At 39.4% G+C, this 26,194-nt stretch overlaps 1 protein-coding gene across 1 annotated transcript in view; it reads left to right on the top strand.

The window, feature by feature from the left end:
* Nucleotides 1-26,194, top strand: part of LOC149186801 (uncharacterized) — a 281,601-nt gene that overhangs the window by 153,497 nt on the left and 101,910 nt on the right. Inside the window, exon 10 of the mRNA XM_089411139.1 lies at nt 19,210-19,413. Coding sequence (XP_089267265.1) covers nt 19,210-19,413 — 204 coding nt within the window. The remainder of the gene's footprint in view (nt 1-19,209; nt 19,414-26,194) is intronic.

Below are 26,194 nucleotides of genomic sequence, written 5' to 3'. Positions count from 1 at the left end.
AATTATAAAGTGAAAAGTGACTTTAGACATAAAGTACAATGTGGGTACTTTATTTAATGGGTGAGTTAAAAAATAGAAAGTGAGAATTAAATGCACACTTATTCTCATTCCTTGATCTAAATGAATTTGAGCCATTAGATCTTAGGGTTTCCCAAAAGTCATTTAAGGAAACAAAATGGGGGAAGGAAAAGAAAGACTGCATTCATTCTTCATGATCAGATTGGAGAAAGGAGGCTGAGAGTTGGAGAAAAGTTCTGAAGGAGAAATTTGTTGCAGCAAGCTGGAGGAGTGATTTTTGGGCAAAGCTGGGCACAGAAATCGAGGAATAGAAGACAACAAGAGGTACAGTACGAACAATATTTAATGCTGTGAGTTGCACGCCGTTTGAGAGAAGTTTTTGAGATTTTGTTTTAAAATCCGTACAGTCCATATAGCGGTAAGGAAATCTGTACAGTACAGTTTGTAGAGTCAGTATCCATACAGTACATATTTTCAGCTTCAAGTGGCCGTACAAATTGAGGCAAAGTGGGCACAGTTTTCAAGGAGTTTTGGGCTGAAGAAATAAGTTGTTTTTTGCTGTTTTGTTTTTTCTGCAAATGTATTTTTCCTGAACTTGAAAGATAAATAAATTTGAAGAGCCATCTAACAACTCTTCCCTGGAGAAGATTGAAAGGGTTTTGCCTGGGTCTAAGTTGACAAAAAATCTTTGTGTATTTTTATGTGTGTTGTTGGTCTATTTATGTCCATATTTATTTTCAGCATGTGTTAACAGTCCCATCTGTTTTAATCTGAAAATTTCAATTCTAGAATTTTTAATGTTAAATGTTTGTTTATGGGAAAGGGCATTTAACTGAATGGGAGTGATAAAGTGAAATTAAAATCGGGTTGGGAATGCAAAATTTTTTTTAGTCGTCAAATTTCAACATGGTATCAGAGCTACAGGCTGAGAATTGCAGTTTGAAAAATAGACAGTGGTTTGGGAAAACAAATAGTGGTTTGGACAACAAACTTGATTTTTGGACAACAAACTAATATTTTGGGACAGCAAGGTGAAATTTCATACGGACTGAACTTTTGGGATAGCAAGGTGCGCTGGAAAGTTCATTTTTCCATTCTCTTGGTTTTGTAAATTTTGGACAGCAATCATGGCCATGTTTGGATAGATGATAGACTTGATGGGATATCCAACTATGCCATTTGCAAGGACAAAATTCAGACAATGTTTGAGGAGGCAGCAGTTTGGGGCATAGTGTGCAATTGGTTGTACCTCCTACTGCTGCAGATGAACTTGCTGAATTCACAAAAAATAATGCAAAGACAAAAATGATTTTGATGGACAGTCTGAAGGATTATGTGGTTCCTCAGGTGAGAGAAAACACATATGCATATCAGATGTGGTCAGCTCTAACCACTCTCTATCAAAGTACCAATGAGAGCAGGAAGATGGTACTCAAAGAACAATTGAAGAACATCAGGATGACAAAGGCTGAAAGTGTAGTTCATTATCTTGGCAGGGTCAAACAAGTACGTGATGATTTGACTGCTATTGGTGAGACAGTTGCACCCACAGAGTTAGTCAAGATAGCTGTAGCGGGACTTCCTAAGTCTTGGGAGGTCTTTGGAGATTCTGTTATCTCTAGGGAGAATCTTCCCAATTGGGACAGATTCTGGAATGATTGTGTTTATCATGAGATACAAAAGACTGGCAGTGGTGGGGTGAAGATAGCAGATGAGGAGGATGTAGCCTTAATAGCCAGGGGGAAGAACAAAGGGAAAGCCAAGAAAGGGGCCTCATCAGATGGGGCTAAGGGAAAGGAGAAAAAGAAGAAGAAAGATACATATATGTCCAAATTCAAATGTTGGGCATGTTAGAAGATGGGACACTATGCTGCTATGTGTCCTAAGATGAAGAACAAGGGGAAGAAGTGTTAGGTCACTATAATACTAATGATTCTCCTATTAATATTGTCATTGTAGCCCTTATTGTTATTGTTGTGCCCCTATTGTCCCCATATTGTTATTATTGTGCCCCATAGAAGCCCACTATTGTTATTGTTGTGTCCTTATATTATTATTGTTATGTCGACTTTGATTATATTGTGACCCGTTAGACTGCTATATATAGAAAGGAGGTTTTGCATTTTTATCATCCAAGAATTGTTCATTTGTGTAATGTAAAGGAGGTTGCCTCTTCGAAGAGCCTGATTTTGAAGGCGTTGATCTATCTTTTCTTCTATTTTGTGTGCTGGTTGCATAACATTTGGTATCAGAGCTTTGGATTCTAGTGTTTCGTTGCTCCAAACAAGTCGTGGAATTTTTGCTATAATTTTTTTTTTGACGTTTCAGAAGCTAGAAAACAACCCATTTGAGCCGAAATCACTTTGAACCTTGGGTCCGAATTTCAGATATTTTCTCGCTATATTTTTGGAGATATGATCCAAGGAAGTTAGGCTTTTTGCAGAATCCCGAATTATATCTCAAACATGTGACCTGGGGAAAATCGTCACAACTGTTTTTCTAAGCATCGGATTGAAATTTCGTAAGAAGTTACAGAAAGAGGACGGCCTGTAGTTTTTTGTGTATCGGTTTTAGGTTCTAAGTTCGAAACTGTGACACGTGGCACTTCGTACAAGTTCGCTCTACTGAACCAGTCTATAATCAGGTCATCGTTGGAGATTTGGCATAACTCTTCATTGGAGAATTCAATCTTGATGAGGCTTGCGGGGTTAGAAAGAGGACTCAGAGAGTTACCACAGGACGCAGTTTCAGACCTTGGAGATCCGAAATTACAGAGATACAGTAGATTCAATATCAAGCTCCTACAAAGTGAAAAAATGTGTGTAGTTTTTTTGAAATTTTGCATAAGTTTGGTTTGAAAAATTAGTTTGAAGGAATTCAAAGGGCATAGTGAAGCATTATTATCATTAATGGATTCCCCAAAGAATGCAAATGAAAACACCTAGTAAGCAACCTGAAATCTCTAGCATGACTCATGAAGAAGAGGAAGAAATGCAACATGATATATCTAAATTACGAGACCAAGTGAAACAAATTTCACTCACACAAAAAGTAACAAAAGCTAAGATGGATGGTTTAAAGAAAGACGTGAAAGCTAAGATGGATGGTTTAAAGAAAGACGTGGAAGCTAAGATAGATGGTATGAAGGACAATATTAAAGATTGAAAGAAAGACATGGAAGGTTGGAATGAAGGTTTGACAAAGTTGCTATAAGAAAGGTTTCCTAATGGCAAAAAGGTAGTAGAGGAAACTCATAATGAAAACAAAAGAAATGTTAATCATGATTCGAAGAATGACAACATTGAAGATTTGAATAAAGACATGGAAGGTTTGACAAAGTTGCTACAAGAAAGGCTTCTTAATGGCGAAAAGGTAGTAGAGGAAACTCATGATGAGAACAAAAGAAATGTTAATCATGATTTCATAGACTCTAACGTTGGAACAAAGATCCACCACGTTGCAAAGATCGATATGAGGAAGTTTGATGGCAAGGATCCCGTAACATAAATACTACAAATGGAACAATATTTCAATCTTCATAATGTGCAAAATACACAAAAGGTACACATTGCAACTTTATATTTGGAACCAAATCAGTTTGTATGGCATCGATGGCTTTGCTCTCGTAAACAAATTGTCACTTGGGCAATTTTTACGGAAGAAATGGTAGCACATTATGAGGATACCAAAAGCAACACCTTTTTTAGCCAATTGATAAATCTCAAACAAAAGGGTTCAGTAATGGAGCACATTGAGGACTTCCAAAAATTGAATATAAGGGTAAAAGATATTCCAGAGGAGCATAGGATTGATGTGTTCACAGGGACTTTAAAGGATAGCATCCAACATGAGGATCACCTTTGGGAACCTAAGTCATTGGAAAAGTCATTCAAGTTGGCAAGTAAAATGGAAAGAAAAATTATGGCAACAAGGAAGCGTTGTTGCTCTTAGCCTTCCAAAATCTACAAGGTTGACACCACAATAGTTGGAAGAAAAAAGAGCAAAAGGGCTTTGTTACAGTTGTGATAGCAAATACACTAAAGGTCATAAGTGTGCTGAGAATTAATTATTTTACATAGGTTGTGAAGAGGAGGAAGAAAATGAACAGGAAATGTCAAAAGAAGAGGATACACACCAAGAACAAACACTAGAGAAGGAAGAAATGAATCCGACCATATCTTGTAATGCATTGGCCGGAATTACCACTCCTCAAACTATCAAGATAGAAGGACATATTAAGAAGAAAAAGGTAATAGTGTTGATTGGTTTGGGCAGTACCCATAATTTTATTCATTGTAAGATAGCCAAGGAATTGAATTGCTTCCTATATCCAACACCAGAGTGTCAAGTGATGGTTTCAAGTGGAGGAACCATAAATTACTTTGGAAAGTGCCATAATATCAAGCTATCCATGGGAGAATATGTATTGAATAGCCCAATGCTTTCCATTCCAATTGGTGGTGCTGATGTTGTACTAGGAGTCCAATGGCTACAATCCTTGGGTACAATAGCTTTTAATTTTCAAGAACTTTTCATGAATTTTTCTTCGGAAGGAAAGGAAGTTGAATTAAGGGGTATGACAGGGAAACCGAGAAAGATAATAAGCTCTAACGGAATGACAAAACCGAGAAAGATATCAGCGCTAACAGAATGACAAAGCTTCTAAAGAAAGAACAACGAGGCGTAATTGCACAATTATGTTCACTAGAGTTTCCCACATTGAAATCATATATTTCTTCAGATCTCCAAAAATTCTTGGACAATCATTCCAACGCATTTGAGACTCCCAGAGGCCTCCCACCTATTCGTGATCAGGATCATGCTATTCATTTGATTCCAGGAAGTGTTCCTCCAAACATCAGGCCTTACAGATATCTTTATGCCCAAAAGAGTGAAATTGAACATATGGTTGCAGAAATGCTAGAGGCCATAGTTTTAAAAACCGGCCACAAAAACCGGTAACCGGTCTAACCGGCCGGTTGGAGGCCTGGCCGGTCCGAACCGGCCTAACAAACCCGGTTTATTACCTTATGTGCCCAAAAACAGGCCCTAACCGGTCAAAACCGACCGGTTTAGGGCGGAACCGGCCGGTTTGTAGCAAACCGGCCGGTTCCGCCCTAAACCGGCCGGTTTATGGACAGCATTGTTTCTTATGTCTCCAAATTGAGTATGCTTCAAAAATTGATAGATAAGTCTGAATTAGTCATCAAAGCCCCACAGTTATATGTTTTCTGATCTATGGACATCTTCTGATGGATGGAGATTGTCTTATTAACTGTTTGGATGCTCTGTCCAGCAGTGGCCTGCTTTCCAGTTTTTTGGGATTAGAAGTTTGGACTGTTTTCAGGACTGTATTGGATTGATGTTGAAGTGGCTTTGTGGATTGCATGTAAGAGGTTTGGAGTTGTCTATCTTTGAAATGATTGTATTTAGAATCATTGTTTTTTATACTCTCAGCGCCATGGCAGAAGTCCAATATTCTTCTTGAAGGGGATCATGGTGTCCTCAACTGAGCTGGCACGCAATAGACAAACTGAAGTGCAATTACATAATACAGTTTTTATCCTTTAACCATTTTTCTTTCTGCTGATATTTCCATATAGTACAGAGTTCACAATTATATCACATTTCTTTCCTCAAATATTCTCTTTCTGCTGATATTTCAGAAGAGGACTCTGTCTGCTATGAGTTTTTACTAAATTAGTTATGGTTTTGAAGTAGTCTTTAATTTTCAGTATATTAGTTATATTTCTGAAATGGCCTTTAGTATTTTACTATATTAGTTATATTTTTGACTTGTGCCTTTATGGACTTCAAACTCAAAGCATACGCGCCATGTTACATGACATTAAAAGAATTGGAAAACGCGGGAGAGTGTGGCCAAATTTGACCTTGTGGGACTGTCGTGAACCACTTTTGACCATTCATGATTTAGTTTGAAAGATTTGTCCCGAGTTTGATCTATTTGATCCGAGTATCATAGGTTCATGTCGAGTATGAACAGGTTTTATCATTCCAACATATGGAAATGCTTGCAGGTGGTTTCTAGTATTCTACTATGGGAAAACAAAGAGTAAAACCATCTCTTCTTCTTGCTAAAATAACTACTAGCTCCTTGAGAAAGGTGCCCACTTCTCAGAACAGATCACACTCAACATAACTGCAGTTATGAGGAATCCAAATGTACATGGTCCAATATAAGAAGATGAATCCCAATTAAAAAAGATCGCTACAGCTCATGAATATACCCCTCACCTTGCATACTCAGATTTAGGAAAAGGTTTCAAGTTTTCAACAGATTTCAAAAACAACTTCCATTCTATTTTTCATTGCATAGAAGCAATCTTTCAGGGGGTCAAAGTAACATCACCATACCTTCTTCTCAATCTTTTCTTTGACCATAAACAGTTGCTCGTAGTTAAAAAAAAGTAGTTTATGGAGGTACACTATAGACTTGTAGTAGGCCAATGGCCTCATAGCTTGCAGCATTGTTTTTGGACTTTATAGGCCATTTAGAGCCTCATTTCTTATGTATTTTGCTATTTTGTCGATGATATGTATTGCACTCGGTGCCATTTTGATATATTCACCTTTGCATGGTATATAAATGAGCAAACTTTGCATATTTTGTCTCTATTGGCTTGGAATCATGGTTTTACATCTTAAAAATAGTTTTGTTTCATTAAAAATTAATTATTTAATGTATTTTTTAAAAACCGGTTCGTTTAGACCAAACCAGTCCCGGTTAGACCGGTTCCGGTCGGTAAACCGGTTCATTAAGTGGACCGGTCCGGTCACCGGTTCCGGTTTTAAAAACACTGCTAGAGGCTGGTATAATTCAACCTAGTCAAAGTTTTTTCTGTGCTCCAGTAGTATTGGTGCACAAGAAGGATGGGTCATGGTGGATGTGTCCAGATTATAAGGAGCTCAACAAGCTTACTATTAAAGATAAATATCCCATTCTTGTCATTGATGAATTATTGGATGAACTGCATGGATCAATTTACTTCACCAAGTTGGATCTTTATTTAAGATATCATCAAATCAGAATGAAGACTGAAGACATTCCGAAAACAACATCTAGAACTCATGAGGGTCATTATGAATTTTTGGTCATGCCTTTTGGCCTTATCAATGCACCTTCTACATTTCAAGGTTTGATGAATTCCATTTTCAAACCCACCCTTAGAAAATTTGTGTTAATATTTTTTGATGATATACTAATCTACAACAAGTTTTGGAAGGATCATGTTCAACATGTTGACAGGGTTCTCAAACTATTGGAGGAGAAACAATTATATGCAAAAAGCTCCAAATGTTTTTTTGGAGTCCAAGAGGTGGAATATCTGGGTCATATTATATCTCATGGAGGTGTTAAGGTAGACCCTATAAAAATTAAATCCATTAAGGAATGGAAAATCCCCACATCCATAAAGCATCTATGAAGATTTCTCGGGTTGACAGGGTATTATCGCAAGTTTGTTAAGAATTATGGGAGAATAGCAGCACCTCTAACAACATTATTGAAGAAAGATGCATTTTCATGGACTCCAGAAGCAACGAAAGCCTTTGAACATCTTAAAGAGGCAACGTGCCAAGCACCGGTCTTAGCTACGACAGACTTCACAAAAACCTTTATTGTGGAATGTGATGCCTCAGGAAATGGAATTGGTGTTGTTTTAATGCAAGAAGAAAGACCCATTGCTTTCGAAAGTCGTCCAATCAAAGGAAAGTATTGACACAAAGCTATTTATGAGAATGAAATGTTGGCAATATTACATGCACTTAAGAAATGGCGACCCTACCTAATGGAAAGACACTTCAAGGTAAAAACGGATCATGATAGTCTTAAATACTTTTTAGAACAAAGATCATCTTCAGAAGAGCAACAAAAATGGGTCACAAAGATGTTGGGTTATGAGTTTGAAATCCTCTAGAAAAAAAGGAAGCAAAATGTTGTGGCAGATGCACTCTCAAGAAAGGATGAGGATGTGGAAGCATTGCTTTGCGCCATTTCTATTATCAAACCAGATTGGATAAACGAAGCAAGGGATGAATGGAAGAATGACGAAGAAGTGTGAGCACTTATTCAAAAGTTACAACAAGATTCCAGTACATCTGATACATTTAGCTGGAAAAATGATTCATTATGGTACAAAGATCTCTTATACCTATGTAAGAATTCCCAACTAAAATAAAAGATTCTTATGGAATTGCACACCTCTCCCTTAGGAGGGCACTCTGGATTTTTAAAAACTTACCATAGAGTTAAGAAGGAATTTTTTTGGGGTGGCCTTAAATCGGACCCCGGGTCTATTACAACCTTTATCCATTCCAAGCCACTGTTGGGAGGAGGTTTCAATGGATTTTATCACAGGTTTACCGGAGTCCGAAGGAAAGAGTGTTATCATGGTGGTAGTTGATAGACTTACCAAGTATGCACACTTTTGTGCATTATCGCATCCATTTAAAGCAAGTACAGTTTCTACTGCATTTGTGGAAATAATTCAAAAGATACATGGAAACCCAAAGATTATTGTGAGCGACAAAGATCCCATTTTCATTGGAAATTTTTGGACATAATAATTTTCTTGTCTTGGTACTTAGTTAGCTCATAACTCATCTTATCATCCTCAATTTGATGGGCATATTGAGATAGTAAACAAATATTTGGAATGATATCTTCGTTGCTTTGTATCTGATAAACAGACACAATGGGTCAACTAGTTACCTCTGGATGAATGGTGGTATAACACTTCCTTCCATACTGCAGCAAAAATGACCCCATTTATGGCACTTAATGGATATCATCCACCATCCATCACATCATATTTAAGAGAAAATTCAAAGGTTCAAGCAGTGGAAGATCACATCAAGCATCAACAACAGGTTCTCCAACTCTTAAAGGATAACCTCACTTTGGCGCAAAATAGAATGAAACAATAGGCAAATCAACATCGTAGTGAAATAAGTTTTGATGTAGGTGACTGGGTATTCCTACGGCTACAACCATATAAAAAAATGTCCCTCAAGTAAGCTAAGAAGGATAATAAATTATCACCAAAGTATTATGGTCCGTACAAGGTGTTGCAAAATATTCAAAATATTGGTATGATGGCATACAAATTGGAGCTTCCTGCAGCTTCCCGAGTGCACCCAATTTTCCATGTTTCATGATTAAAGAAGGTTATAGGAGACAAACTCCCAATTCAAACAATATTGCAAGAACTTGACGACGAAGGAAAAATCATATTGGAACCTGAAGCAGTCACAGAAACGAGAACTCGACAGCTATGAAATCAATCAATTTTGGAGTATCTCATCAAGTGGAAGAACTTAACCACTGAAGATTCCACATGGGAGGGTGAGAATTTTATATAGAAGCATCCAAAACTACTCAAGCGTTGAGGACAACACTTTTTTGAAGGAGAGGGGCATGTTATGTCCTTATAATATTATTGATTCCCCCATTAATATTGTCATTGTAGCCCTTATTGTTAATGTTGTGCCCTTATATTATTATTGTTATGTCGGCTTTGATTATATTGTAACCCGTTAGACTCCTATATATAAAAATGAGGTTTTGTCGTTTGTATCATCCAAGAATTGTTCATTTGTGTAATGTAAAGGAGGTTGCCCCCTCGAAGAGGTTGATTTTGAAAGCATTGATCTATCTTTTTTCTATTTTGTGAGCTGGTTGCATAACAAGAAGGGTACTGCAGCTTCAGTAGAGGTGGAGCAGTTTGCTTCATAGTTTGACAAGGACTTTGCATTTCTTACTTCTACATCTGGTAGGAGTACATCATCCGATGTGTGGTACATAGACAACGGGGCTTCCCACCATATGACAGGTGCACAAGAGTTCTTTTTAGAGCTTGCAGAGAGGGCACTTGATATTGAGATTGTACTAGGAGATGACCTCCTTTGAAGGTCATGGATATTTTCTATGTTCCGGGGATGAAGAACTTGATTTCAGTGTCTGCTATGGAGGAGAAGGGGTTTGACGTCACTTTCTCGGGAGGGCAGGTATTGATGCATCCCAGGGGAGCTTCCATCACTTCGGCCAAAGTGATTTGAGTCCGCTCTAGGAAACCATGCAGGTTCAGTTTTTAGTCTGCAGGAGCATTGGTGGTAGCACATGTGGTAGCACTCACACTAGTACCACCAATAGTAGAGACTTGTGCAAGTTATGGCACAGGAAGATGGCGCATATGCATCATGGAGCTTTGAGAGTACTGAGGGAGATCACTACTGGAGTTCCTGATTTAAGTGTCGAGCATGATGAGGTCTACAGAGGATGTGCTTTGGGCAAGTACACTAGGTTACCATTCCGAGCGAACGACAATGGATCTATAGGTATACTAGACTTGCTTCATACTGATGTTAGTGGTTGTATGTCTCACGTGTCTTTGGGTGGTTGAGTATTATGTTATATTCATTGATGACTACTCTAGGAGAACTTGGATATATTTCCTGAAGACAAGAGGTGAGGTCTTCAGTCGCTTTCAAGAGTTCAAAACTCTTGTGGAAAAGTAGACAGGTAGGAAGATTCGGGTCTTGAGGTCAGACAATGGTGGTGAGTACACCGATGGTGTGTTTTCTGACTTTTGTGCACAAGAGGGCATTAGGAGAGAGTTCACGGTTCGTTATAACCCCCAACAGAATGGGGTGTTTGAAAGGAAGAACAGAGCTATTGTTGGGGCTGCTAGAGCGATGATTCATGATCAGGGGTTGCCTTTTTTTTTTTGTGGGCTGAGGCTTGCAATACTGCTGTTTATCTTTAGAACAGGAGTCCTCACAGAGTATTGGGAAATATGACTTTGGAGGAAGCTTTCACTGGAGAGAAGCCTCATGCGAGACATCTTCGTATCTTTGGATGTCTCACATATTCTTATATCCCCAAGGAGCAGAGGACGAAGCTAGAGCCCATGGCAGAGAAGGGTATCTTTATGGGTTACAGTGAAACTTCGAAGGCCTATCGGATCGTCATTCCTTCTCAACAGAGAGTGGTGATTAGGAGGGATGTGAAGTTTGAGGAGGAGAGGGCCTATCGAAGATCACAGGATTATGATGAGAGAGAGTCACAGATTTCTCCTCAGCAGGGAGGTCAGGTAGAAGGGGCATGACCTCAAGGTTTTGGATCGACTAGTACCGGAGGTATTTCAGTGTCAGTGACATCTGGGGCACTGGTGGTGAGTTCACCGAGCACTTCTTTAGGGAGTCCACTGGTACAAAGTTCACATGGAACTTCCGCTGAGACAGGCACAAGTGCCGGTATAGGTTCTTTGAGGACAGGTGCTGGTACAAGAACACCAGGGACAGTTCCCTATGGGGAAGCTTCTTTAGGGAAGAGGAGGCCCAAGTGGCTTCAAGACACCTTGAAGGAAGCAGTGTCCGTTGGTCCTCCGAAGAGGGTGAACAGGGAGAGTGTGCCACCTGAGCGGTTTTGCAGTTATGTAGCCAAGGCTACTAGCATTGTTGACTCTGAGCCTACTAGCTATGAGGGGGCTGCTAGCCAGGAGGTATGGAGAGAGGTTATGGTGTAGGAGTATGCCTCTATCATTAAGAACAATGTCTGGGAAGTGGTGCTTAGGCCTGAGGGCAAGTCAGTTGTGACTTCTAGGTGGCTCTACAAGATCAAGCATGCTGCCATTGAGAAGTTCAAGGCGAGCTTTGTGGCTAGGGGTTCTCACAGATAGAGGGAGTTGACTATGATGAGACCTTCGCTCCCGTAGCTCAGTACACTTCTATTCGGTCCCTTATTTCTATTGCTGCAGAAATGGGTTGCCAGATCCATCAGATGGATGTGAAGACTGCATTTCTGAACGAAGTTATAGAGGAGGAGGTGTATGTTGAGCAACCACAAGGCTTTGAGGTACTTGGGTGGGAGACCCATGTATGCCGGTTGAGGTGAGCACTCTACGGACTTAAACAAGCTTCGAGAGCTTGGTAGTCGAGGACTGATACTTACTTGCAACAGATGGGTTTCATGAAGAGTGATGCAGATCCGAACCTATACTACATTGGTGTACGGGATGATCCGATCATTCTTGTGCTGTATGTTGATGACTTGTTCATTACTGGGGCAGAGAGACTGATTAGTGGTTGCAAGGAGGATCTTGCTATGGAGTTCGAGATGAAGGACATTGGGCTGATGCATTACTTTTTGGGGCTTGAGGTGTTGTCGGAGGAGGGGCATATCTTTCTAGGGCACGGGCAATATGCGGTGGATGTGTTGAGTAGAGTTCACATGGCTGACTGTAGATCCATGTCTACACCTATGATCACCAAATGGAAGAAGCTCCATGCTTCAGATTCTAGTTTGGTGGATCCCACATTGTATAGGCAGCTTATTGGATCCTTGATGTATCTAGTCAACACTAGGCTAGATATATGCTTTGCTGTGAACACACATAGCCAGTTCATGGTTCAGCCTAGGAGGGTACAATGGGTAGCTGCAAAGCACATTCTTTGCTACGTGCAGGGGACTGTTGATTATGGTCTAGACTATAGGCGGGGAGATGGAGTGAGGTTGGCAGGTTACACAGATTCAAATTGTGCAGGGAGTGCTTCTTATAGGACAAACACTTCAGGGTCTTGCTTCGGATTGGGTTCGACAGTTGTTTCGTGGTGCAGTCGAAAGAAAAAGTCAGTTGCTTTGAGCTTCTGAGGCTGAGTATATGGTTGCTAGCCAGGCTAGTTGTGAGGCCATTTGGCTTTGCAAGTTGTTGTATGGCCTATTTGATCAGGAGTTGAGACCGACGATTATTCACTGTGATAATCAGAGTTGCATTAAACTCACGGAGAATCCAGTGTTTCATGATAGGTCAAAACACATGGACATCAGATATCATTTCATTAGGGACTATGCTCAGAAGGGGGCAGTGAAGCTGGAGTATATATCAACAGAGGAACAGGTGGCCGATGTTCTCACGAAGTCCTTGCCAAGCGGCAAGCATGTCCATTTCAAGGACAAGATGGGTGTGGTGAGAAATACTTTCCTCGATAAGAGGGAGTGTTAATTTTTAATGTGCCTTGCACAAGTGGTTTCCCATGGGTTAGTCTCTACCTAGGGAAAAGTGTCCAAAATAATTATTTTTCTAAGTGTGATTTATAAAGTGAAAGTGACTTAATAAGTAGTAAATAAAATGTTAAATTATAAAGTGAAAAGGGACTTTAGTCATAAAGTACAACATGGGTACTTTATTTAATGGGTGAGTTAAAAAATAGAAAGTGAGAATTAAATGCACATTTATTCTCATCCCTTGATCTAAATGAATCTGAGTCATTAGATCTTAGGGTTGCCCAAAAGTCATTTAGGGAAACAAAAGGGGGAAAAGAAAAGAGACATTGCATTCCTTCTTTATGAGCAGATTGGAGAAAGGAAGTTGAGAGTTGGAGAAAAGTTTTGAAGGAAAAATTTGTTGCAACAAGCTGGAGGAGTGATTTCTGGGCAATGCTGAGCATGGAAATCAAGTCATAGAAGACAACAGAAGGTACACTATGAACATCATTTAATGTTGTGAGTTGCACGCTGTTTGAGAGAAGTTTTTGAGATTTTTTTTGAAAATTCCCTACAATAGTACGGAAATCTGTATAGTCCATATTAGTACAGTAAATATTTGCAGCTTCAAGTGGGCATGGAAATTGAGGCAAAGTGGGCACGATTTTCAATGAGTTTTGGGCTGAAGGGATAAATTGTATTTTGCTGTTTTGTTTTGTCTGCAAATGTATTTTTCCTGAACTTGAAAGATAAATAAATTTGAAGAGCTCTCTAAGTTGGGTCTAAGTTGACCAAAAATTTGTGTATTTTCAAAATGTGTTGTCAGTCCCATGTGTTTTAATCTGAAAATTTCATTTCCAGAATTCTATATGTTGAATGTATGTTTATGGGAAAGGGAATTTCATTGAATGGGAGTCATAAGGTGAAATTAAAATCGGGTTGGGATTGCAGGAAATTTTTTAGTCATCAAATTTCAACAAATCCTCATTTGTGGCACCATTTTTCGCTTCGGGGTTTTCCCAGGGACGTTAGTCCCAAAATATTGGTGTTGATTTTTGTTGTGTGCATCTATTTCTCAGTTCTTGGTTTAATTTCTGCAACGTATTTTTATGGTGAAGATTGCAATTGTGAATTATTCGTTTATTGCCTTAAACAATTAAACTGCTAATAGTTTGGAGAATAATATCCAGTAATTGCGATCAAGGAATTTTCACAGACTGGTAGTTGATTAGATTTGAGGGTCAAAGGCGGAAGAAGTAAGATCGTGCAGTTTCAGAGGGAGATTTGAAACACAAGATCCAAATTTAAGCAAGCCAAGCAAGGGTTCGATTTGCAGAGGAGCAGAAAATTGATTTTCAAATCCACGAGGAGGAAAAATTTGATTTTGCTTCAGATCTGTGGCAACAGGCATTGGTATTTCCGAAAAGCAATTCCGTTGAGTAGTTCAGTCAGTTTGTAGAGTAGATTTGGGTGTAGAAAATTACAGTGGGGCTTTGCAGTAACATATCTGCATAAGAAAGGAAGAGGAAAGCATACTAAAGGAATTTCTTGGAGGGTTCCCAACTTTTCCGGCCAGGAAAGGAGATCAAAATTCCAACACCAAAAGGTCATATAGACTTGCTAGTACAACCAGTGCAAGTTTCAGGGCCAACTATGTGAGTTGCCCAAAAGGAAATTGCAGGCAGCGCGAGTTTTGGGAAGGTCACTGGAGGCTAGTGCAGGAACAAATTTTCCAGTGCAGGATCAGATCTGCGCATTCTAGGAAGAGTGCTAGTAGAGGAGGCCAGATCTAGTAGCCGGAAAGAGGAGGAGATTTCCAACATATACTTCTCCAGTATTCTCAGAGTTAGAGAAGGCCGATTTATCTGCAGAAAGAGGACCGAAGCAAACAAATCAAATATCCAGATTGCCCAGTTTGCAGATCTGAAACAGTAATTTCATTTCCAGTTGCCGGATCTATTTTCCAGAGGAGGTACAAAAATATTTAGAGGCAGAGGGAGGTAACATATTCATAGGATCTATTTTTCGGGAGTATTTCTCAATGAGCAGTGCGAACGAGAGGATCCAATGTGAGCTGCAGGAAGAGGGTGCGAGTTTGTAGAAGAGGTTGAGTTGGTTTTGCAGAGGAAACATGAGTTTCTAGGTCGATTTTCTAGTTGGAGGGAAATAAAAATTCTCCAGTATTTGAGTTTCGTATTTTTTTGCAACTTTATAGAGATGGTCATATGGGATTGCCAAAAGAGACCATACGAGTTAGCCAAAATGCAGATCTAGGCAACAAATCGACTTCCAGTTGTCAGAGATAGGTGCAAGAGGAAGTGTGAGTTGTCCAGTGCGAGTTGCAAAGCGAAGAAGGGTCCCAACAATGGACAAGACTGAAAAGGAGAAAAGAAACAGGCAATGTGTATGACACTAGATCTAGGTGAAGGAGTATGATACTCTTGTATGTTAAGAGGGCAAGGTCCATTGTAGAAGTAGCAAGGAGATCAACTAGATCAGTTCCAGTTGTTGCAACAAGACCATCACCTTGGTTATGGAGGCCCATTGTATGTAGTAGCAGGAGGATCGAGATGTCAACAAGGCGTAGTCAGATCTTGATAGATAGTGCAGAGCTAGTTGCAGTTAGATAATAGAGGGGCACAAAGATAGTTGGTCATAGTCAGATACTTAGTAGACATAGCAGAGCAAGTTGCAAGTAGAGACTCAAGGTACAGTTGCAGGGACAGTAGATCAATTCTTAGTTGCAGTAGCAACAATAACATTGTTAGAAAATCAAAAGGCAAAAAATATTTTCGTACTTTGATAATAGCTTATGATATATTTGAATTATATTATCTTCTTATGTCTTCTTTTCATCAAGCAACTATCAAATCATAAAGAGCATGAATATTGCAAGAACAATAGAACATAGTATGTAGGTCTTCATTCAGGGAAAACCCCCTCTCCTAGGGGAAAACCCAGTGAAAATTCTCTTCTTCTTATAGAACCAAGACAAAATGAGACATCCAAGACCTCTAGACCAAGACAAAGATTCCCTCCAAGCACCAAGTCAGCCCTCCAAAAGATTCTCCTTCAAACAAGTCAAGGTCTCTCAAAGTCAACGCTTCAAAATTCTACCTCAATAGGGTTTCGAACTTCACTTCAGGTCTGGAATCTCGGCCTGCAACATCGGACCTACAATTTGCACAGAAACCCTAGAAAACTCGCACATGTGAGTGAAAAAAGGTCAAATTTCAAGTCTTCTCCCTTTGCTTTTGTTTTCTCCTTGACTTCTTGTCCTTTTCTTTAGTCTTTCTCCTTCTTTTATTGCAGATCGAACTTGTGATCATTAGATGCACAAATAGGTCGAAGTTTCCTCCAATATATACCTTTTCCAGTAGGTCGAATAACCACATCAAGGACGACTTGTCACAGGTAGGGCCGACTTGGTCTTGGAGGAAAATCTGACTTTCTTGACTCAAAATAAATTTTCTTTCTTGATACAAATAGCCCAAGAAGGGTCTAATACATATGACAAATTCTTTTGACTCATGACAAACCCTAGAAGCATGAAATGCATGCTTTGACCTAGGAGACAAATAAAAGAGCATGAAACCCATGCTTAACAATAATTTTCTTTTTCTTCTTTTTCACTTTTTACAATAAATATACAATGATATAAATACATAGACAATTATGAAGATCGAGCATAGTTACATTTTTCAACAAGCATGATATCAGATGCAACACATACAGTGTTGGCAACAATGCATGGAGGCACAATGCAACAACGCAAATGCAAAGTGGTTCAACTACAAGGTTAGCTGGTGAATCAAAGTGTGTGTTGTTGTTTGATGGACAATGACAATATGTTGTAGATGCCAGACACCAACAACGTGGTCCGACTATGAAGGAGAGATGTTGGGGAGAGAGCACCTTCCTCGCTAAGAGGGAGTGTTATTTTTTGGATGGTATGGTAGCATCACACATGTGTTCTAGTCTCAATTCATGTCTAAGAGGCTAAGGAACACGAGATCTCCAAAACCTAGAAAAGGTTTCGCGAGATAAGCTTGCGAAATGCCTTAATGAAATTAATTAGCCATCATTCAAATATTTCCTAACTTAGGAAAAGTGGTCGATTAAAGTGAATTAATTAAGGAGATCGACTTATGCTCTAGAGACTTCCAGAAAATGACTTGGATCAAGTTTGAGATGATCTTAGCCATCGATAAGGATCTAATCATGGTCGTTGAAGCTCCAACAAGAGATTATAAGAGCAAGTTGATGGGATGGAGAAAGATATAAAAGAGAGAGTAAGAGCCTTGGCAAATTGAGCTATCTAGTTGCAGTGATTTAACAAGGAAGAGAGTTCAAGCCAAAGAAGTAGAGCATCAGTGATTGAGGGAGCAACAGAGGAGAATTCCGGAAAATTTCCCAATAGTTTTCAGTTTCTGGAGAGGTGGGAAATGGGAGGCCAAGAAGCCAGTGTGAGCAACTAGAAATCTTAGTGCGAGTTCTGGAAAGAGGGCCGTTTCAGTTGCTGAAGGCCGGGAGATCACCAGGAAAGCAGAGTGAGTCATTTCCAGAGGCAGAGGAAGGTTGGATGACTCAGTTAGAGTAAAATTGTGGGCAATACAAATTTCCCAGGCCAAGCAGTGCAAATTCCAGGTAGGCCGAGTTGCTAGTGAGAGGGTTCAAGTAGGCTAGAGGGGGAGGTCAAATTGATTGCAATAGGGAGAAAATTTCTTGAGTTGATTTTGGCAGTACATTTCCAGAGGATCGCCAGTTGAGCATCCAGTCGTATAATTTCCAAATTGCTGCATAATAAAATAAACCCTCATCTGCGGTACTGGTTTCCCTTTGGGGTTTTTCCGGGGACGTTAGTCCAAAAATATTGGTGTCAATTTTTATTGTGTATGCATCTATTTCTCAGTTCCTGGTTTTTAATTTCTGTAAAGTATTTTTATGGTGAAGATTGCAATTGTGAATTATTCGTTAATGGCCTAAAGAATTAAACTGCTAACAGTTAGGAGAATAATATCAAGTAATTGCAATCAAAGAATTTTCACAGATTAGGCAGCAACATAATGTACCTTATGTGTACAATTTGGTGATCTCTTCACATACTTGCATACTTGCACTTCTGCACTTTCTTGTGTGTTAGTATCTTCTTGCATTGTTGATGATGTGCTCATATCAGTGTTTGTGAATGTTTGCCCTTTCTTAAAAATAGCATATTTGTATTTGCTAGACAATTGTGTATTTTTTAGTCACAAAATGGACATTAGTACAATATCCATCTTCCTTCTGCCCTTTCTTTCTTTAGTCTTTGTGATTGCTTTCTCTGTTTCGTGTTAATTGAGAACATGCTGATGTTCAAAGGAAACCAATTCTACGGATTTTTTTTTGTGAGGTCTAGCTTTAATACGAATGCCTTGACCCTAGTAAGCCTACTAATCACTGGCGACTTAACTGTCCGCTAGGCTGATTTTACTCTTGTTGAAGATTGGATGCATATATTTATTAAATGTTCATAGACCAATGAAATAAACAACCAGCCAACCTCCAACAAATTAAAAAAATGGAGTTTCTTCCTTTGAATGAGACAACTTTGTTTGGATTTCTTTACCTTTTCCACTAGTTTCATTAAAGGTAACAACAGACTTGCCATATGGTAGTAGTCTGTACCTGGCTGGCTTAGAGTCTGACACAGGATGATAATGCTATACGTGTCAGTTGTTCAGCAGTCCTGTTCTTTCATCATATTTGGTGCTCAGCAACCATTGAGATAATTTTGACACAGCAACATCATGGTTTTCAAGGGGGGATATGTTTTTTCCTTCTGTTTGCAGTTTCCAACTACTAGGGTTTTTATTCTATTTCGCATAAACAAAGCCACAGTGCCTCTAAAGTTTAATACTTATTATGTCATGTATCATTCATAATTAGCTATAATGATTCCATAAGAAGTTAAAATTGTGTTCAGCTCAGAACTGGCTTTAGGGTCTTGAAAGCAAATGGGAAACATCTTACAAGATCTTACAATTTCTTCATTTTTAATGATTTTGATTTCACTCATATATGAAGCTTCTCATACAAACATTATTCAAGCAACTGGTTAACTGAATGCATCTTGGGTCTCTTAGTAAAATAGTGTTAGACAATCTGATATTGCCAGCAGAAATTCTCAAAACTTTAATGTTCTGCAGGCAGAAGTGATTTCTAAGAAGTTATTAGAGGAGTATATTATGGTGACAAAGGAATATGGTATCCCAGAGGTGGAGGAAAAGAAGAAAGAATTAATACATTACATTGAAGATGCACATTCACACTTGATTAAAAAAAATACTGCTTTGATGGCAGCATATTGTTATGACCCACTCATGGATGCATATCGAGAGCTCCATATGGAAGTAAGTTATTCAGTTTTCATTCTAATGTTGTTGATAGGTCATGATTGACTTTGAACATATTGCTGTCAAAATTTCTAGCATCAGAATAGTTCTCTCTTAAATCTAGAAAGGTTTTGTAATACAATACATTTCATAAGGAGAACTGAAACATTTTTAAGTTATCAAAAGAAAGGAAACTGCCACATTAGATTGAGAGAAAGAACTCAAATATTTTTTATTCTCAAAGAAAACAAACAGTTCCTCTAGATTTAGGACATACTTAGGTTACATCTCTTCCAGTTCATTACCTTTGTGTTATCTTAGTCAATATGCAGTCTTTCCATTCATTTGCATGATCTGAGTTGCTCCGAATTTAAAGGTATTTGTTGTTTACTGCACATTTTTTCCCATGACTATGAGATACAGGTTTGTGCAATTACATTTTATTCTATTTAGTTCTCTATTGATCTGTTTTGATTCTTGAATAACCATACTGGTGTTTCCAGTTCAATTAAAAGGTTGACCGCTTTAGGATTTATCATGAATACTGGTATAGAAGAATGAAATATTGATGGGTAAATGGATGATGATTGTTACAATAAATGCTAAGTACATGTGTATTGTTATCATACTTATTTGTGTAATGGTTATCATACTTATTTTCGTTTAATCAATTAAATATTAACTCTGGGAACTTTAAAATTCGTAACTATTGAAATAATATACCCTCTAATATTGGCTCCAGCATCTCTAAAACTCTTAGCTGTTGAAATAATATACCTTCTAATGTTGGTTCCAGGATCTCTAAAATTCGTGACTCTTGAAATAATATACCTTCTATGAAATCAAAAAGCTAGAAAGATTCATAAAAGCTGTGTGCGCGCAAAAGATGAGTTTGCTGACTTAAAAGAGGTTCAGTGGACCAATTATGAAGAAAATCACTTCACGTTAGAAGTTATATTCATCAAATGAAGATAGTTGTTTTGGAGTACTGGAAATCAATAATAAAATTGGTGCAGCAGCTCATTCAATGTGCAAGAGAAGGAGAAGAATGCTGAGCAATTTCAAGATGAGAAACATTGTTAGAGGGAAGACAAAATCACTACCTGTTATGTAAAAAAGTAATAAGTTTGGAATTTTAGGTTAATTAGGCAAAAGGGCACGATTATTAGGTCATTCCCTTTCGCCAAGAGGCACCTGAGGCAATATATAAGCCAGGGGCCCTTCTATGTAAAATCATCATTCATTCATCAATAAAAATATATATTTATGTCTAATACTGGACATTGTTGCTCTGTTTGGTATTAGAGTGGGTCGCTCCTCAGTTCACTGCTGCACTAGGCACGCCGTGTCACCATTCTTCTCTCTTCTGTTCCACTGTGTCCAATTCATCCGCCGGTCAAACTCACTCTCTGAACCCCGACCTACCGTGCCACCCATCTACGCTGACACACTTCCACCCGACCGCTATGTTTTTTCAACGCTATTACATTTTCTCGGACCAATTCTCTGTGCCGACAACCCTGGTCCTTGTTGTTCTCCTGGTTCCAACACTTTTCGATGCCCTTCTCCCCATCGTCGACTGTCCGAGACCACTGTTCAAACCGTCCCACCGTGCCACTACCACCTTCGTTTGACTGTCGATTGGTCCCCGCAAGTTGTACTCCACCACATTTCCGCCTATCCATGCTATTGCCTATGTTATATTGATTTTATGTTATATAGGAGTTATAAAATCATAAAGTCATATATAAATTGAAATTAAATTATATTTGAATTAAAAAGTATATATATTTATATGATTTAATTATTTAAAAAAAGAAAAAAAATATTATTTAATTAAAAAAAAACTTATTTAGCTATAAAAAAAGGGGTTCAAGTTGAGGAAGAAGGTTAAGCTGGATAAATATACATCACCACAAACTCAATCAATGTCATCATCAATGATGATGAACAATTTTAACAAAAAATGATGGAGCTTGAGACTAAGGTTAATGGTTGTGCCGAAAAAATTGAGGAACTCTAGAATTCAACAAAGAGAATAGAGAATCAGCTCAAGCAAAATTGTAACGAATTTAAAAGGGATCATGCAATCCTTTCAAATAAGGTGGATCATAATCATAATGCAGCATCAATAGCTCATGATTGAGCAATGGCGAGGTTGACCTGTATTTGTGACAAGTTGAAGGTTACACCTGATCAAATACCCCATAATAACAAAGCTAATCAACTTCCAAATTCTTCGGATACATCAAACTCATCAGACTCACATGAGACCCTTGAGTCTCGAAAAGCATCTTCCATGCCCAATCAACAAAATATTAACACGAATTTTCAAAACATGCAACTCTGGAATCAATACTCAAATATGCAGTTCTTGAATCAATACCCTTTCTTCACTACACTGGTATCTACATATCAACGAAGAGCAAAACTGGAGCTCTCCAAATTTGACGGTAACGAGAAATGCAGTGTCGCTTGGTTTAATCAAGCGGAAGAATATTTTGAGATTTACAGTGTTAACAATGATGATGAAAAGATCAGGCATGCACCCATGAAAATGGTGTTGATTTGGGGTAGCATTAGATGTGCTCTAGCAATGAAAATTGGTGGAGAGGCTAAAGCACATAAGATCTCCAAGACCCAGAAATGGTTTGGGCAGATCCTAACCGGTTTGGGAGATATTAAAATAATCAATATTTTTAATGGAGTTCCTAAGTCTAAACTTAGGAAAAATAAAATATTAATGGGTATTAATATAAAACTAGGTTAGAAGGTTCCAAAAGTCATGGATCAAGCCAAATCTAATCTTAGTCGTTGATTAGAGATTTAATCTCGGTCATTGAAGGACCAACAGAAAAAGTATAAGAAGAGGCTTGAGGGTCAGTTGGAGGATACACTGAGGGAGACTAGTCAGTACGATTTCTGGAGCAGGGTTAGCTGATAAATTCGAACTTGTGGTCTAGAGAGCAGTAGGAGGCAGCAAGTACGGAATAGAGAGTTAGGATCAACACCAGAAGACCAACGCAGAGGCAGAAGAGGTAGACGCAAAGCCTATCAGGCAGACGTAGAGGCAGCAACAGACTGCGCGGTCACTAGAGGGCCTGTGTGGGTGACACAGAAAGGCCCAGGGCTGACGCAGACAAGAAGGGGCTGATGCAGAGTGTCAAGAAGCTACGTAGAGGTCAGCCAGGGTGACGCTGGGACTAGGAGAAGTGCTAGAGAATTGTTCTCTCTATTGGGTAAGCTAGTTTGGCACCCTGTTGTACAAAAGAATTGTTGAATAATAAAATCCTCCCTTGCTGCATCGGTTTTCCCACATTGGGTTTTTCCAGGGATTTTTGTCCAAAATAACTGTGTCGATGTGTTGATTCTTGTGCATGTGTTTGTTTTTGAATTATGGTGTGATATCTGCAACAGAATTTATTTTAATGTTTATTGAAGGAATTTCATAAATAACTTATTGGAAACAAGTAGGCAAAATAAATCAGATGTTGTAGTGATAGAATTTTCACATGGTATTAGAGGGAGTAATCAGAGACAGGAAGGGAAAATCACTTATGGGTCGAGACCATGATGCGAAGGCATCCACGTCAGGAGACTCGCATAGATTTTCAAAAATCTGCACAAGAGAAAGTGATTTTGATTTCTTTATGTTGGCTTACCGGCTGAAAGAAGAAGTGGCTTGTATGACTAGTTTTGCATCATCAGAAGTATGGTATATTGACAGTGGAGCCTCTTGGCATATGACGGGAATCAGGGAATGTTTTTCAGATTATCGAGAAGAAAAGATGAACTTTCAGATCACCATGGGGATCAAGGCAAAGTGTACTCTAGTAGGGAGGGGTACCATAGTTTTCCAAACAGAATCGGGAGAACGGTTCCGTGCTACCAATGTGCTGCATGTACCAAGATTGGAGATGAACTTACTTTCTGTGTCACAACTTCAAGGCAAGGGATATGACGTCTTCTTCCTTAAGGAGAAAGTATGTGTCAAACATCCGAGCTGGAAAAAGAAAGTGTAGATTGGGATCAAAAGTAACAGGGTGTACAAATTACAACTAGAATCACTAATGGCACTAATAGGCAGTCATGGAGACAAGGACTTGAATGAACTATGGCACAGAATAATGGGACATTTGCACCATGGGGCTCTGATTATTCTCAAGAGCACTGTAATAGGAGTTCCGAATCTCAATATAGAACGAGATGATGTATGCAGAGGATGTGCTCTAGGAAAATATGGCAAGGCAACATTTCCTGGAAGTAAAGACAGGGCCAAGAGTGTACTAGGATTGATACACAGATATCTGTGGACATATGTCCACTAAAGCTTTGAGTGTGTGAAAATTCTATCACTGCAGCAACTGATTTACTTTTCCTACTTATTTCATCATAAGTTATTCATGAAATTACTTCAACAAACATTAAAATAAATATTGTTGCAGATATCACACCGTAATACAGAAACAAACATATGCACACATTGACACAGTTATTTTGGACTAATGTTCTCGGAAAAAACCCAATGTGGGAAAACCGGTGCAGCAAGGGAGGATTTTATTATTCAGCAATTTTCTAGTACAACAGGGTGCCAAATTGGCTTACCCACAGATAGACGAATTTCCAGCACTTCCTCTAAACCGAACATAGCCCCTACTGACCTCTGCGTCAACCTACTGAGTCTCTGCGTCAGCCTACTGAGGCTTGCCTCTCTGGCCTTATGCGTCACTCCTGGAGCCTTTGCGTGGATGACGCAGGCCCTTCTGGCTCTGCGCAGTCTTTGCTGCCTCTGTGTGTCTTCCTTTGGCTCTGCGTCTGCCTCTTCTGCCTCTGCGCTGATCTCCCATCTCTTTGTTCCATACTTGCTACCTCCTGACTGCTCTCTAGACCACTGGTTCAATTTCTCAGCAAACCCCGCTCCAGAAATTGAACTGATTGGTCTTCCTTAGTATATTCTCGAAGTGACCCTCAAGCCTCCTCTTATACTTTCCTCGTTGATAAATCAACGGTCGAGATTAAGCCCCTAATCAACGACTAAGATTAGATCTCGCTTGATCCATGTCTTGTGGACCATCCTAACACAGTTTCATATTAATACACATTAATATTTTATTTTCCCTAAGTTTAGACTTAGGGTCTCCATTAAAAATATTAATTATTTTAATATCTCCTGAACTGTTTAGAATCTGCCCAAATCCTTTCTGGGTATTGGAGATCTCATGTGCCCCAACCTCTCCACCAAATTTCGTGGCTAGAGCACATCCGATGCTACCCCAAATCAACACTCCCTCTTAGCGAGAACTGTGCTCTAATAATACTCCTCACTGAGTATCACCCTGATAATCCAACATCGGTCCTTGTGCTGATGTTAAGCCTCCTTGCCCAACATCCTCTGCACTACTGCATCCTGTACTACTGCCCATGACTCTGCTACTACCACTGCTGCATCTGTATGACAACTCCCTCTGCATCCGTGCTGCTGCTGGTCCTTTCTCCCAACACTGCATCTGCCCTGCAACTCCCTTTTCATTCGTGCTGCTAACACACTACTTCTGAAGGGGGTTCTTTACCATCCCCATCTCTTCCCTGAAGTAGTCAAATTTTGACTTTCCAAGGGCCTTGGTGAGGATATCTGCCACTTGTTCCCCTGTAGGAGTGTAGCTCAACTGTACAGCTCCTCGTTGGACACAATCTCTGACAAAGTGACACCGGATATCAATATACTTCGACCTATCATGGAATACTAGAATCTCAAAGAGTTTGATGCAAATCTGATTATCACACATGAGCCTGGTCGTCTCCATATTTCTTCTGAATAGTTTTACCAGCCGTTTTCTAAGCCATATGGCCTCACACGAAGTTGTGCTTGCTGCCATATATTCTGCCTCAGATGAGCTCAGAGCCATGGACTTCTGTTTCCTACTGCACCAGGAGGTCATTCCTGATCCAATGTTGAAACAATACCTAGAGGTACTTTTCCAATGCACTGAACTTCCTGCCCAATCTGCATTAGTAAATCCACTCAACCTGATATCCTTCCCCTTGGTGTATAAGAGCCCATAATCAACTGTTCCCAATAAATACCTGAGAACGTATTTGGCTGCTGCCCAATGAGCCCTCTTTGGTTCCACCATGAACTAACTGAGGGTGTTGACATCGTAGCAAATATCGGGCTTGGTATTAATTAGATACATCAGGGACCCTATGAGCTATCGGTATAGGGTGGGATCGACATCCTTGTCTTCTAATGCATCAATCTTCTTCCAGTTGGTGATCATTGGCGTAGCCATAGGTCTACAGTCTCCCATCCTGAACCTTTTCAGGATTTCTGTAGCATACCTCCCTTGCCCAAGGAAGATTTCTCCTTTTTGCTGCCAAACTTCCAACCCTAGGAAATAGTGCATTCGTCCTAGATCCTTCATATCGAACTCTGTGGCTAGATTCTTCTTGCAGTCCTCAATGAGTCTGGATGATCCTGTCAGGAAGAGATCATCCACATATAATACTAAGATAAGTGGCTTGTTCTCTACGACCAGATAGTAGAGATTCAGATCCGCGTCACTCTTGACAAACCCCATCTTCTGCAAGTAGCCATCTATTCGACCATACCACGCTCTCGGTGCTTGCTTCAGCCCATACAAGGCTTTCTTCAGTCTACATACATGAGACTTCTTCTCATGAGTCTCAAAGCCCTCTGGTTGTTCAATGTATACCTCTTCTTCTATTACCCTGTTTAGAAATGTTGTCTTGACATCCATCTGATGGATCTCCCATCCCATCTGGGCTGCAAGAGATATCA

Source organism: Pinus tabuliformis, chromosome 3_1, assembly GCF_031772625.1.
Source record: "Pinus tabuliformis cultivar Carrire ecotype Pingquan chromosome 3_1, CPIR1, whole genome shotgun sequence".
Classification (NCBI taxonomy): Eukaryota; Viridiplantae; Streptophyta; class Pinopsida; order Pinales; family Pinaceae; genus Pinus; species Pinus tabuliformis.
The sequence above is the reverse complement of the archived record's forward strand: the minus strand, read 5'-3'. Positions and strand labels throughout refer to the sequence as shown.